This window comes from Euphorbia lathyris, chromosome 4 (assembly GCF_963576675.1).
Source record: "Euphorbia lathyris chromosome 4, ddEupLath1.1, whole genome shotgun sequence".
NCBI classification, from domain to species: domain Eukaryota; kingdom Viridiplantae; phylum Streptophyta; class Magnoliopsida; order Malpighiales; family Euphorbiaceae; genus Euphorbia; species Euphorbia lathyris.
This window is the reverse complement of record NC_088913.1, coordinates 52,949,566-52,965,575: the sequence shown is the minus strand read 5'-3', so window position 1 is coordinate 52,965,575 and position 16,010 is coordinate 52,949,566. Positions and strand designations below refer to the sequence as shown.

Sequence of the window (16,010 nt, the reverse complement as noted above, 5' to 3'; positions counted from 1 at the left end):
AACATTACTGAACTAAAATATCACTAAACTGAAACATCATTGAACTGAAACATCAGTAAATTGAAACATCACTGAACTGAAACATCAGTAAACTGAAACATCAGTAAACTGAAACATCACTGAACTCAAACATTACTAAACTAAAACATTACTGAACTGAAACATCACCGAACTGAAATATTACTAAACTGAAACATCACTAAACTTAAACATCACTAAACTGAAGCATAACGTAACTTGACGTAATGTAACAGAACATAACATAATATAACCTAGATAAATGTAACATAACATAACATAACGTAACTTATATTAACATACGTAAGACGTAAAGTAACATGCATAATAAATATAAGCTCAATTTATAAATCATTAGGATTGTAACGTCAATTTATATATCCTTAGGATTGTAAACTCAATTTGTAAATCCTTATGTTCTTTTTTTCTTTAAACTTTCATTTATTTATAAACAATCACTGAAATGTTACAATCCCTAACATAACGTAATAAATATAAGCTCAATTTAAAAATCCTTAGACTTTTTTATTTCTTTAAGAGCTTTCATTTATTTATAAATAGTTATTTATAAATCATTAGGATTGTAAGCTCAATCTCTAACATGATCTAATCTGATGTAATTTAAAGCAACATAATGTAATAAATATAAGATCAATCTATAAATCATTAGGATTGTAAAGCTATGAGATGGTTGCATAATCAAGGTATCACGGATAGTTTGACACAAAACTGGTGGTTGACGTGATATTAATTCCAATTCCACTGATAAACCTGAGTTCAGTGACTTAATTAGTCGGTATCAGGAGCTTCTAAACATCAATGACTCTTACTAGTCAAATTTATTCGGCGACAAGCTAACAGGCTGGCCCATTTGATGACTCGGTCTTCTCGTTTCAATACTTGTCTATTAGTTTTTAATTATGTTCCGAATTTCGTTTCGCATGTAATGTTACACTTTTACCCGTTATTGGCTCATTAATTCATTTACTATTAAAAAAATGTTGTTTGATGGGTTTAGAATAGAGTATTATTTTTGATTGAAATTTCATCTATTTCTAATAGACAAGGATATCCATCAGGGGCGGAGCCAGAGGGGGCGGGGAGGGTCAGCCGACCCTCCGACCCCGCCAGAAACCCCCTGGGAGGGGGTTTTAACCCTGACTCTGCCAGGGAGCCGCCATGGCTGGAGCCCCTCCAGCCATGGCGGCTGAAGAAGAAGAACATGTTCTTCTTTTTCGCCTCCTATTTTCTGAAGATGGAGAGGGCATTTTTGCCCTTTCCATCTTCTTCTTTTTTTACCTAGAATGCAAAACAACGTCGTTTTGGCATTCTAGGTTTAAAAAAAATAGAAGATGGAAAGGGCAAAAATACCCTCTCCATCTTCAAAAAAAAAATAGAAAAGGGAACACACCAAGAGCTGTGCAAAAAGAGCCCAATTATTTTGGGAAAATTTCTCAAATCACACCATATCTTTCTTTAAATTTCAATTGCCCAATTATTTTTATATTTTTACTCAATTTAATATCCAACTGTCAAGTAAGTTTTTTATTTTCATTCTTTATTTAGGGATTATTAATATGTTGTTTACGTAGAGATTCTAATTTAGAGTGTTTAATTTATGACTTCTAAATTAGGGATTTCTAATTTAGGAAATATAATTTAGGGAATTCTAATTTGGTGAAGTATCAATTTAGGCTCCATGTACAAATTAGTATCAATATAGACATCAAATCAGAGTTTAACGGAGTAATATCAATGACGTGTCCCGTTTTGTTATGGAGGCCTAAATTAGTACCATTTTTTAAACGTTAAGTCTATATTGTTGCTATTTTGTACGTAGAGCCTAAATTGATACTTCCCCAAAAACCATAGGCATATTTTAGTACCTTATCCCTATAATTAATTTAGGGTCTAATTTAGGATTTCTTGAGATGTATAAAGATAACATAGGCCGGTCTAACCCGATCCTTAGCATCTAGTCCAACCCGTAGCATTTAATTTTTTTTTTTTGGCTACGATCTAGCCCCCGACCTATAGGTCCTGGCTCCGCCACTGATATCCATTTTGATTTCTGCGAAGCTTTGGTCATATTTGGTTGGATAAGGTGAGATACAAAGACCAAGAAATGGAAATTGTCCCATGTTGGTGCATATATAGCTAGGATGCTCAGGATGACACTAAACAACAGGTAGAGAATGTCTGGGAATTTTATAATTTTGAAAGCCACTTAATTTGTGATGTTTTAAGACGGGTATATATATCATTTTACATAGCTCAAAACATAATCTATAGACTCCCAAAAACTTAGAATTACCATATCTTAATATACAAAAATTAGAGAAAATTATATCAAATTATTAATTTGATAACAAGTTAGTTTTGTAATTGTTTGCTTTGTCTCCATATAATATAAAATAAAATAATAGGAAGAAAAGTCTTTATTGATAAATATATAATGAAAAATCTAACATTTGTAAAAGCAGAGACAAACTACATGAGGTGGCATGGTATAACAAAGATACAGCCCTTTAGGATGCTTAGCAACACATTTGTTATGACAATCTTCATCATCACAACCAATCCTAGATTTGTATATAATGTCCTTGCATGTCTTTTTTTGTGGCATAACATTTACATTTACATTAGCATCAGCTCCACCAATTTCTTCTGTGCATATCACAATTCCTGCCCCTTCACGATAATATAAAAAAATATATTACTAAATTGAACCCATATAAAAGCTAAGGAATAAGTTTAAAATGTTGAAGAAAAGTACCTAACATGGACACAAGAATGATAACAATGCCACAAGCTAAGAAATGGTTTCCCATTTTTTAAGATTGATAATATGTTTGAGTATGAAAGAGGAAGACAACCTTATATATAAGTGTAAGGTAAATGTATGTTCATTTAGCATTAATAAAAGGATATCTTGAAGGATATTTTTATCTAATTAGGGATCATAGTATTAAATTACTCAGATAATAGCATTAATTAATAGAGAATGTCTTTATAATTAATGAATGAAATTCACAAAGTCATAAGACACAGATTTGTATAAGAAACTAAGATTCTTATATCTAATAATTATATATTTAACTTTTTTAATTATTTTTGGTCGGTTAACCGAAACAGATGGTTAGTAGAATACTGAAACCGAAATTTCTAAAATTAAAAACCATACGTTGGCGTGCATCGGTTTTGATTAATCTTTTTTCGGTCTGGTTTCGATTCGGTTTTACGGGGCTTTTTATGTGCATCCCACACATCGAATAAATGAAACGCGTGGTTTTTTCAAAATATAGGAAAAATAAAAGAATAAACAGAAAGAAAATTTATTTCCTACACTCAACTTGAGATGTAGCATCTGAGGATGGCAGGCATATTCCCCTTACTAAGGGAAGAGAGTGATAAAAGATGGTTGTATCACTATATATAATGGTGGCCCAATAAATGCATGAATATGTATATGTACCCTAAAAGACAAAAAGATGTCTAAAGTTGAGATAGATATCCCCCTGGCCTGGACTGGATCCAATAACTGTTTGGGTGAAGGGTCAACAAAGTCGGTGCTTTCAGTTTGGGAGCTTCAGTCTGTATCAAAAGACATACATCTATCAATAGGAAAGTACATGGTCTTACTCGAATATCAACTAAAAACATCAAGGTCTTACTCGAATATCAACTAAAAACATCAAATATTTGTTTCGGATAAGATATAAGACACAACAACCAAACAATGTTTTTTGAAAACAGTTTCTCTAGTTCTAGAGTCACCGCAGCTAAATTTGAGATTCTTCGATACAAAAAGTTAAAGGGTGGATCCAGATGGTCGATAAGATATTGTTAAAGTCAAAGGTCTCGACATGACCAAATGTGGGAGATAAAGTGGTCACCTAAACTATGACCAACTAAAATGAGGATTCCTCGCAAAAATACTAAAATACTAAAATGGATTCGGTAATTAAGTACGTATTAAGAAGGTACGAGAAACATCTAGCACCCTCAATATGCTTGGAACTAACCTGGTTATTACCTAACATCTCTAAGCTTTATTAGGTGTTTGTTATAGGTTTTAAAAGTTTGTGCAAAAACAATGTCGGTCTTGGTTTTTAAGAAGATTAAAGAGGTAATTTGGCATAGGCCTTTGAATGATTTTAATTCTCATTAAAAAAGGAGTAAGCTAACAATACATTTTTATATTTTCCTTAGGTGTGCTCACCAAGAAAGACAATATTCTTTAGGGAATATTAAGGACAAAAGGACAGTGACAAGTGGTGCAATCTGTGCCCTTTATCTTAGGGCTTACATTCAATGGTTGTGATTAAGAGTGGGGTTGATCATGTGTGGTGAGGTGCATGCTATTCTATGCATGTGTTCTAGAATGTGCTATTAGGGTTTGTAACCTAAAGGCGTTGTCTGTTGCGGAAAAGACAAAGTTACCCTTGGTAACTCAAAGGTCGGTTTGTTTCGGTAAAAAGGAAGTCTTTCATCTTCCATTTGTACTTTGAACTTCCTCCTTCTTCCTCATTTGTCTGTAACTATGCTCTGAAGAAATGAAAAACTTCTGGATTTATTATCTTCATACCCGTCCTCAAACTAGGCTTGGTAAATATTGACTAAGCCGAGTTTGCCAAGGAGAAAACGGAGCTGGGGCGAGTGCTGAGCTTTAGTGAACAGATCGGCCAACTGCATGGAGGAGGAGATGGGCATCAACCTTACTAGCCCAGAGCGAACTCGTTCACGGATCACATGTTAGTCGATGTCGATGTGTTTCGTGCGTTCGTGAAAGACGGGATTTTGAGCGATGTGGACGGCGGACACGTTGTCGCAGAAAAGCAGAGCCACTGTTTGCGGGGGTGTGTCTAGATCGGCAGAGAGGAGCCGAAGCCAGTGGAGTTCGCATGATGTGGACGCCATGGCTCGATATTCTGCCTCCGAAGAAGAGCGTGAGACCGTGTTCTGCTTCTTGGAACGCCATGAGACAACGGCGGATCCAAGGAGGATGGTGTAGCCAGTGATGGATTTCCGGGTCTCCATGCAATTTCCCCAGTCCGAATCACAAAAGGCCTGCAGCTTGAGTTCATTTTGTGTCGGGAACCAGAGACCAAGTCCGATGGTGCCCTTGAGGTAACGTAATACTCGATTTGCCCTTTGTTGATCATCTGTATTGGGGTTGTTAAGATGTTGAGAGAGCTGATTGACTATGTAGGAAATGTCAGGCCTTGTATGGGTCAGGTAGAGTAATTTTCCGATCATCTGTCTGTATGCAGTGATGTTAGCCAGGGGGGGTAGCATGCATGCTAGGTTTATGATTGGGTAAAGCTGGTGATGATGCCGGTTTGCATGCTATGAAATCTAGGTCTTGAAGTAACTCTAACGTATACTTTCTTTGTGACATGTGAATGCCCTTGGAGCTGCGAGCAAACTCGAACCCCAGAAAATAATGGAGGTGGCCAAGATCCTTAATGCTGAAGGCGCTGTGGAGGTGCTTTTTGGCGGCTGCTATCTCTTTGCAATCATTGCCGGCAATTATGACATCGTCGACATATATGAGCAGTGCCGTGAATGATGCATCTGCTCTCTTGATGAATAAGGATGGATCTGCACTAGACTGAACGAAACCCATGAGCAGGATTGTAGTGGTCAGCTTTGTATTCCATTGCCTACCGGCTTGGCGGAGGCCATAGAGAGGTTTGGTCAATTTACACACTTGACTCGGCGAAGCGGCACTTATCCCTGGTGGTAATATCATGTATACTTCTTCGTGAAGTTCGCCACGAAGGTATGCATTATCAATATCTAATTGATGTATGTTCCATCCCTTTGCCGCTGCTACTGTTAGAACCATTCTGATAGTTGTAAATTTTGCTACAAGAGCAAAAGTTGCATTGAAATCGACGCCTTCTTGTTGGTTGTAGCCCTTGGCTACGAGCCTGGCCTTGAACCTGGCTATGCTTCCGTCCGCCTTATGTTTGATGCTATACACCCAGCGACATCCAATTGGCTTCTTTCCTGGAGGTAATTCTGTCAATTTCCAAGTCTGGTTTGATTCTAGTGCAGCCAGCTCCTCATTCATCACTTGCACCCAGTTCATATCTAATTTGGCTTTGTTGTATGATGTAGGTTCTTCATGACACGCAATGTTGAGCGAGAAGACTCGTTTCTGATGAGACAACTTGTTGTAAGTAAGATGTTTATCAAGGGAGTGCGGAGAGTGTGCAAGGACAGGGAGAGCTCCCCCTTTGAGCAGGGCTACATGGTAATCTTTGAGGTAGTTTGGAGTTTTCCTCATCCTTGTTGATATCCTGTTTGTGTGCTCATATTGTGGCTCAGTGTCATGCTCTATCTGTGTGGTGTTTGTGTCTGCATGATTTTCTGTATCTACGACGTCTGTTGTTGGCACTTCGTTTGGGCATGTCTGTGTTGTGTCTGTGCATTCATCATCATCCATGACCGTGGTATGTAAGAGCTCAAGCTCTTTGTCATTGCAGAATGATGCGTCCACTTCCTTGTCTGTTTGTGAGAAAGGAAAATATTGCTCGAAAAATTTTACATGCCTGGAGAAAAAAACAGTGTTAGTGTCAATGTTTAACAATTTGTAACCCTTTATGCCTTTCCTGTAGCCCAGAAAAATGCATCGGATTGCCCTGTCTGTGAACTTTGTTTTGTGTCTGTCTAAAGTAGCGGCGTAGGCTAGGCATCCAAAAGTTCTGAGATTGTCAATGCTGTCTTTTTCTCCATATAGTCGTTCATATGGTGTCTTTGATTGAATTGGTGTGGATGGTAGTCTATTTATCAAATAAGCTGCATGACTGATTGCTTCAGTCCAATAGGTTTTGGGCAGGAAACTTTGCATCATTAGGGCTCGTGTTGTGTTCATGATGTCCATGTGTTTTCTCTCGACCCTGCCGTTCTGTTGTGGCGTTTCTGGACATGAGGTCTGATGGATAATCCCATTTGTGTCGTAGTAGTCTCTCATCAAGAATTCCGGTCCGTTATCTGATTGTATGACCTTGATTTTCCTGTTAAACTGTCTATCGACATGAGAACAAAAATTTTGTAAGGATTGTCTTGCCTCTCCCTTGTTATTTAGTAAAGCTATCCATGTGTATCGGCTATAGTCGTCCAGTATTGTCAGGAAATAATGTTTTTGTGAGTATGATTCCTTGACAGGTCCCCATATGTCTACATGCACTAAATCAAAAGGGTATTTTGCTATGCTGTCACTTGTATGAAATGGCATTTTTTTGTGTTTAGCTCGTTGACAAATGTCACACGGAGATTCTTTGAAAAACTTGTAGTCATTACAGGGTAAATCTAGAGCTTTGAGCCTCTCATAAGAGGGGTGGCCAAAGCATGAGTGCCACATGCTGGCTTTAATTGAAAACAAAGAAATAGAACTAGCATTTGCATTCCTAACTATGCTAGGCAGTGGATCCTTAAGATGGTATAGGCCTTCCTATTCCTTAGCCCAACCAATCCTCTTCGAACTCATCTTGTCCTGTATGACACATGTGGAACCAGTTATAATGATGAACAGGTTGTTTGATTGTAAAAGCTTGCTAGTTGAAACTAGGTTGTAATCGAAATTTGGTATGCATAAGACATGATTCAATGTTATGTTGGGGCTCAATACAATAGTGCATGTGTATTCTGCTTTTACTTTCATTCCGTTTGGTAGACTGACCCAATAGTCATCTATCTTTCTGTGCAAGGTGTAAAAACCAACATTACAAATAATGTGGTCGGTGGCGCCAGTATCGACAATCCAACAAGAGTTCTCTAGTTTATTTTGAGGAGGGTTAGAAGCATTACCGGAATTGTTGACTCTGGCGAAGGTGTTTGCGCTGCTGGATGAAGCTGGTGGCTTCCCATTGGCGTTGTGAGGAAGCAGAGAAACCAACTTCTGGTATTGATCCTTGGTGAGTGTGAACTGTTCTTGATCATCTTGAAAGTTTCCTTCTTCCAAGGTTCTTTCCTCCTTTTCTGAATTTGACATGAAATTTGCCCTTGGTTGTGTTGTTTTGTAGCCGTCATTTTTCCCTTTGTTGCCGTAGCTTGGTGGGTATCCGTGCTTTTTAAAATAGATTTCCTCCGCATGCCCTGTTTTCCCGTAGAAGGTGCACAAGGAAGAGCTCCTGTTCCCATTTCCCTTGCGGTTTGTATTCTTGGCATTATTCCTGTAAGTCACCTGTCGCCCTTGGTTGTTCATAACTCCCGCGAATGGTGCGCTCTCATTTGTTTCGTGTTGCCTTGCAGGTGCTAGACCTATTTGCCTTTCGTGTTGGACAGCTAAAGCAAAGACCTTGTTGAGGGATGGCAAGGGTTCAATAAGGAGTATTTGGGAGCAAATGGTTGAGTAGGACTCGTTCAAACCCTGCAGAAAAGTCATCACTTGATCGGCATCTTGCTGATCACGCAGGACCTTGAACGCACTACAGCCACATGGTGGCCTGCATGAGCACTTCGGCAATGGTCTGAGGTTGGTGAGTTCATCATAGAGGATCTTGATGTTTGTATAGTACTCGCTTACATTGTTGTTTCCTTGTTGTAAACCATGTATTTCCCTTCTTAACTCCAGGATCCGCAAAGAGTCAGTTTGGGCGAACCTTTCCTTCAAGTCTGCCCATACCTGGTCGGCTTTGTCTATCCACATGATGCTTCTTGCTATCGATGGGGAAAGGGCATGGTGTATCCACGACATCACCATATTGTTGCAACGCTCCCACTGGTTGTACATGTTGTCCGTGACCGTCGTTGCCGTTATCGTGCCATCCACAAACGCGAACTTGTTCTTTGACATCAAGGCTACCTTCACCGAACGTGACCATTGATGGTAGTTAGGTCCAGTGAGAACCTGTGACACAAGAGCTAGGGCTGGTGTTTCGTTTTGTGTGAGGTGATAAGGGCTACTCGTGCTTATGACTGGAACCGCCATTAGCGTTGCTGATAATCTCTTTCAATGAGGGCAGAGTTATTGCTCTGATACCATAAGAAGATTAAAGAGGTAATTTGGCATAGGCCTTTGAATGATTTTAATTCTCATTAAAAAAGGAGTAAGCTAACAATACATTTTTATATTGTCCTTAGGTGTGCTCACCAAGAAAGACAATATTCTTTAAGGAATATTAAGGACAAAAGGACAGTGACAAGTGGTGCAATCTGTGCCATTTATCTTAGGGCTTACATTCAATGGTTGTGATTAAGAGTGGGGTTGATCATGTGTGGTGAGGTGCATGCTATTCTATGCATGTGTTCTAGAATGTGCTATTAGGGTTTGTAACCTAAAGGCTTTGTCTGTTGCGGAAAAGACAAAGTTACCCTTGGTAACTCAAAGGTCGGTTTGTTTCGGTAAAAAGGAAGTCTTTCATCTTCCAAGTCTTTCATCTTCCATTTGTACTTTGAACTTCCTCCTTCTTCCTCATTTGTCTGTAACTAAGCTCTGAAGAAATGAAAAACTTCTGGATTTATTATCTTCATAGTTTTTAAAATGATGTAAATTAAAATGTCATTCTGTACTATTAGAATTATCGATCGGTTATAAGTTTGTATTAAGGCAAATAATAGAAACCATAAATAAATAATAAATGAATAAATTCGCAAAATACAAGGGGCTTGAAAACAAGAAAATTAACAATAAATACAAATTCATCTCCTTAGCCTTGTAATCTGGTGCTCCAAACCTCCATTTTATAAAAAAAAAATATACAACATATAACATAAATAAATAGGGTTAAAAAAGCTAAGACGAGGCAAAAGACGCATAAAAAGCAAAAAGGGTTTTCTGGTCACAACAATAGTGTCCATGCAATCGTGAAAGCATAGACGTGGTTGTTTGATTATTGAAATATGGGTTTATTTATTTATTTATTTATTTTGTAGACCCCTAATATGAGGTGAACCTAACCTGCGGCGCCCGTTCTACGTGTGTGGCTAGGTATTATCGGCCGTTTTTTCGACAAAATCTCAGATAACTGGCTTGTGATCGCATTACTCGGACATCAACAATGGTAGACCATATAGAAAAACAGTGGTGGAAGCTCAAACTTACTGAAGAGGAAGACACTAGTAGAAAAATGTTTATTTGCATCACTGCATTTGCATCGGCCCCTTTAATCACGTGATGCAAATAATACATTTGCATCGGCCCTTTAATAGGGGCCGATCATGAAATAAGTATTTGCATTGGCCCCTTATTAAGGACCGACGCAAATACCTTCGTTATTTGCATCGGTCCTTAATAAAGGGCCGATGCAAAAGCCCGTTCATGTATTTGCATCGGTCCTTTAAGTAAGACCGATGCAAATACTTCTATTATTTGCATCGGCCCCTTATTAAGGGCCGATGCAAAAGCCTATTCATATATTTGCATCGGTCCTTTAAGTAAGACCGATGCAAATACTTTTGTTATTTGCATCGGCCCTTATTAAGGGCCGATGCAAAAGCCTATTAATATATTTGCACGGGTTCTGTACGGTTATCATTTGCATCGGCCTTTCATAGGGCTGATGAAAATGAACAATCTGTTTTTTCCCCCAATTCCCTTTTTACGAAAAATAGAGTAGACCTAATACGTACTGAAGAAAGAAGTTTGTTGGAAAAAATCCAGAAGGTCGCGAAGAAAAATTCCTATCATGGAAACTATCAAGTTGTTGAAGAAAAATCCAGAAGTTTTCTTCGATCCTTTGTTCTCTCCTCTCCCTTCATCGTGCAAATACAATTTTCCATTTGGGTTGTTCCGATTCTGAGCTCTGAGTTGAAAATCCTTCGTCTCCTTGTTGTTTTATCGTCGTTCTTTACTTCGTCACTGGCTACTCCCTTTCTCTTTTCTCCTCCTTTTACTACTTCTTCCTTTTCTATTTGATTTAGGGTTCCGTTGGCGATGAGTTGCCATTTGATTTTCCGATTTTGTATTATCGCCATCACCTTCCCCTCTGTCTCGAACTTCCTACCCTAGGCGCCACTACTCTTCATTTCACACGATGTGAATTCAGCTTCACTCAGATTCTATGCGCCGCCTCCAATGGCAAGCAGGTTTCTTCTCGTCTCTCGCAGGTTCAGGAGCGATGTCCTATTTTTTCAAGTTTCTTGTTTCAGTTGCGATGTCCTGTTGATAGATCGTGATTTCTTCAACAAGGATTAGAACCGTAAGTCACTATCTGTCCATTTGTTCAAATTTTTTCCTGTCATTTATACTTGATACTATAGATATTGGTTTAATTCTACTATTTTACTCTGGGGAAACATTTAAGATGATTTTAGCAAAGATGCAGGTACCCAAAGACTGATAACTTTTACTTAGCAAAGTAAGTTCTCAGATCTAATTTATCATTGTGTAATGCTATTTTATTCTATTTTATTCAAATCTTAATTAGGTCGTTTTAATTCAATGTTTCTTCTTGCTATTAGATTTACAATTCCATCATGTTTAAGTTTTATTGGTTACTTTTACATTTGAGCTGCATCTTAGGAATTTCATAGTATAATTTCCAATTCTTTGGTTATTATTGTGTTTACATTACTTAGGCATAGTTGTGATTGATTACTTCTATTGGTAGCTTTTTTTTAATTACTTTTAGATGTTGAACTTAGTACAAAGATATTTTCTTTTAGGGTTCTTAATTTAATTACAGAACTTCTGTATCATGTTTATAGTTATAATTTTTTTTTGAGTTTTGGGTAATGTTGAATCTGTCTGATTTCTTCTTACTTTTAATTAAAGTTGATTATATGAATATTGATGAAATGACATAGAAGATTGATGATTCTGACATTGTTCTAAAAGATCAGATAGATCTGTCTTAATTGATAATGAAGGAAGTATTAAAGATTACAGCATATCATATACCTAAAAGAACTATTGTTTAGAGGGAAGAAATAAATTCTGCAAGAGATTCTCATTGCAACTAAAATTACATATGTGCAAATTGATCTCAGTGCAACGGATAAGGGGGATGATAAAATAACAGGGTTCGAGGATTTGAAGTTGGAGGAAATTGAGCATCTAAAATTTAGTTTCAAAACCGAGATAGCGGTGCCGATGAGCTTAGTAAATAATTCTGAGATGGAAAGGGTGTTCGATGCCTCAGTTCTATTTGAATTTGACTTAACTGTAGATGATATTGGTGGATAACGATTTACTACTGTGTGTATATGGTGTTGAATAGAGTTTATCCATGAGGTTGCTGATACGGCAGTCTAATTTAGTTGGTTACATGTGTCCAGCCTGCAAGGCAAAAATCTCTGGGACGAGAAATATATGGGGTGGTGACAGTTCATGAATTTCACTAGGTATGTGGCAATTTTAATTAAATTCAAGTTCATTTTTAGGGAGCTTATAATGGTTTTCAGTATTTTACGTTTCTTTTTGTTTATTTATGTATACATCTGAATCTGATGGAGGAACATTTGATTATGATAATGATATTGATAAGATATGTTGGCCTATGCACCTTGGTGTTTTTCTGTAGAGTACTTTTAGTGCAGGGCACAAATGTTCCTATTTCAGTTCATACTAGTATCTGGCTTTGCAACCATTTCAAAATAGATGAATCAATGGCACATAGATCATATAATTTAGATATGGTTCATATAAACTAGTACACTCCAAACTCTAAAGTTTTGATAAATTTGGTCTGTTATCATCCATCCATTGAGATATAAAAGAATTTGATTACAGCTAAAGATCCAAAAAATTAATTCAGGGTATCTGCCTTAGTTGAGTTGTATGTTGTTCATTTTCTTATACAGCTATCATAGCTCTATAGGTATATGTAATAAAGCGAATTTAAAGTTTTCCCATTTCTTTTGTTGGTTGGTTGAATAACTATCCATGCTTTTGTTTAGGGTTTTGTACTTTTTTGTCCTTGGTTGGTATTTATTGTTTCCTTCACGTCTGCTAGGTTTGACTTAGCAGAACAAAGTGGAGAAGCTCCACTGTCTGTTCCGGACCCAGCATTCTCTAGGTAACATTTTTAAAATTCCACATTTTCAAATTGATCAGTGTACTTTTACAGTATGATTTGATTCATGTTTTTCATACTGACTGTTATTCATTTGTAGGAAAAACTTCATCCCTCATGAAGTTCACATGGAACGACAGATAATGCCCCGTGCAGTTACTAGCATCAATGGGCCTACAGACTGGAATGAAGCTTTGGATATCATATGCTTTGGCTCCCTAGAGAAGGTTTGTATTGTCCTTATATAATCACTAGGTCATTAAATTGTTTATTTTATTTCATTATGCACAGATAAAATTTTATTTTGCGGCATTATGTTTTTTTTACATGGTTTTATTAAATTGAGATTCTGAATTTTGGTGTATTTGGTTGCAGTCAGTTGAAGGAATGAAAGTTGTGTGCCATGAGTTGGCACAGGCCACTGGTGATCCAGAAGGCAGTCTAATGAATGAACTTGTGAAAGATGCTGATAGACTTGTTTCATGCTTGGCTAGCAAGGCAAGTGATATAGAGAATAAGTACCTTCATTCTCTTATGTTTCTTTTGGGCATTTTCTGCGTCCACCACTCCTTATATTTCTTGACTAAACAGGTGGCCAAGACTTTTGACTTCAGTTTGACAGGAGCTTCGTCAAGGTCTTGTAAATACGTTCTTAATACACTTATGCAGGTAAGTTTACAGCCTAGTGTTCTTGTTTATTGTTCTGCCTTCTTTCCCAGTTCTTCATGTGTACATGGTTAAACACTATGATTAGGGTCTGAATAACAAGCAGAGACTAAATACTCCTTTTTGGAGAACTAACCACTATGTTAGGATGCATTTCTAACATAGTATTTTGCTTGATTGAATTTGCTGCAGACATTTCAAAATAAAAGACTTGCTCATGCTGTTAAAGAGAGCACTCTGGACAGTCTAATAATAGAGCTTCTACTTTGGCTGTTGGATGAAAGGGTTCCGAATATGGATGACGGCAGCCAACTATTGAAAGCATTGAATGTGCTTATGCTTAAAATTTTGGTGATGGTTTAACTGACATGCTTCTTTTCTTATCAAGTTTAAGATATATTTTACTTCCTACCTTATAAGTGGTTATATATACAGGATAATGCTGGTCGAACTTCATCCTTTGCTGTCCTGATTAATCTCTTAAGTCCACTGGATCCCTCAAGATGGCCTTCACCCGCGTCAAGTGAGACATTTGCCATCAGAAATCAGAAGTTCTTTGATCTTGTTGTCAAATGCCTGATTAAACTCACCAAGGTAATTTTAGTTGCTTCTTTGAGCCTTGCCTGCTTGCTTGAGAGATATGGTACAGTTGGTGGTCTTATGTGAAATGGATAATTATCCTATGGAGTCTGATGCCAAATTACATTTGTTGTTAGTAGCTGTCATAGAAAGTCACAGAAAGTTGTTCCCTAATAGCACATGATTTGGATTATTGATGTCATGGTGGCATTAACGGTTATTATATGGTTTACTCATCTTTATCATTACCAAACGAACGAGCTGATAAGAGAGAGGAACAAATGAAACGAGAACGGAAACATTAAAATTCTTTAAGGAACTAGTTATTGTTGTTTACCTTTAAATGTCTCAAATTGTCAAAGTGCATCGATGGTTGACTGGACTTCTTGTTAATGATACATGAATTTTCAGGCTCTGAATGGGTGTTAAGCTTGCCTAGGGCTTGAATGAGGGCAGATTGAGATTGCATATACTGTTTAAAATCTGTTGTATCATTTTTAGGTACTGCAGAAGAGTATAATTTTTTCCCTAAGAAATACTAGTCTTAGTTGAACCATTTCCTAATATTGTTCTCTTCTATTGTATCAACAATTTAGAAGTGTAGAAAAGAGTAGAATTTCATCTTTTAGGGGAGCGTCCTTCAGTTTCTGTAGCACCCGTGTTCACCAATGTGTGAATTATCCAAGCATATATTCTTGAATTTCTTCAAGAGTGGTTGCAAGGTGGGGAAATTTTGAAACAATTACATGCATGACTGTCACCACTGATTCTGCACAATTGTCAATCCAAAATAGAAGAAAGATAGAGGAGAGGCAAGGCAAGATTTGATTGTGTGTATGCTAAACAAGCTTGAGTATTTACGTTTCACTTTTTTGCTTTTGTTAGGTTCTTAAAAGAAGCACACCTTATTCCGAGGATGAGATAAATATCGTTAGAGATATTTGGGCGGCGTATTTTATAACCAATGTGCCAATTTAAGATTCTGTGAGATATTATGTATTGTTGCTTCCATTTATTATGTTTTATTTCGGAGTGGCTTTGCTTATATTAATTGTTTTTGTTTTATGATTTTTGATTGACAGGTCATAGGATTTTGCTGCAATTTGAAGGGTTGATTGTGCATTTCGTGTTTTTGTTTCATGTTAAAGCTAGAATGAAGTCATTTTCCTTTTTGTAAATTCGTAGGATTTTGCTACACTAGAATGAAGTGCTTTTGTTTTTTTGTACCAAAAACTTGGAAACAAATGGTAACCTTTTTTTTCTTATGAAACTATTAATTTGTTACAGGTATTGAAATAATGCAATATATTGATTTAGTATATTTTTTCTTCAAATTGAACAAATCTGAATACAGGATAATGAAATGCAAGATATTAAAATTAAATTCTGGAAAAATAAATAAATTTATTTGTGCAAAGAAATTTATTATTTGCATCGGCCCTTAAATATGGCCGATGCAAATGTTATATCATTTGCATCGGCCCTTGAAAAGACCGATGCAAATAAAGAATCATTTGCATCGGCCGTTGTAAGGGGCCGATGCAAATGATTGTGTCATTTAACGTGGTTGACATATCATTTGCATCGGCCTTTTACAAAGGGCCGATGCAATAGAGGTGGCCATTTGCGTCAGCCTCTTTAAGGGGCCGATGCAAATGACCACCTCATTTGCATCGGCCAGCGGCCGATGCAATTACATTTGCGTCGAGGGCTTTTGCATCGTGCTGCGGCCGATGCAAATGGCCCTTTTTCCACTAGTGAGATGCATCAACTTTCCTGGAA

At 37.3% G+C, this 16,010-nt stretch overlaps 1 protein-coding gene and 1 long non-coding RNA gene across 2 annotated transcripts; both read left to right on the top strand.

The window, feature by feature from the left end:
* The first annotated feature begins 11,969 nt into the window (after nt 1-11,969).
* Nucleotides 11,970-13,210, top strand: LOC136225753 (uncharacterized). The gene is made up of 3 exons (XR_010687287.1): nt 11,970-12,312; nt 12,924-12,986; nt 13,084-13,210. It is a non-coding gene; the product is annotated as an uncharacterized lncRNA (long non-coding RNA).
* Nucleotides 13,211-13,360: 150 nt separating this feature from the next.
* On the top strand, nt 13,361-15,343 carry LOC136227177 (protein MOR1-like). The gene is made up of 5 exons (XM_066015865.1): nt 13,361-13,481; nt 13,575-13,652; nt 13,842-14,000; nt 14,085-14,243; nt 15,311-15,343. Exons 1-5 carry the CDS (start codon nt 13,371-13,373, stop codon nt 15,341-15,343), a joined length of 540 nt encoding a protein of 179 aa, XP_065871937.1. The 5' UTR covers nt 13,361-13,370.
* The last annotated feature ends 667 nt before the right edge of the window (nt 15,344-16,010 follow it).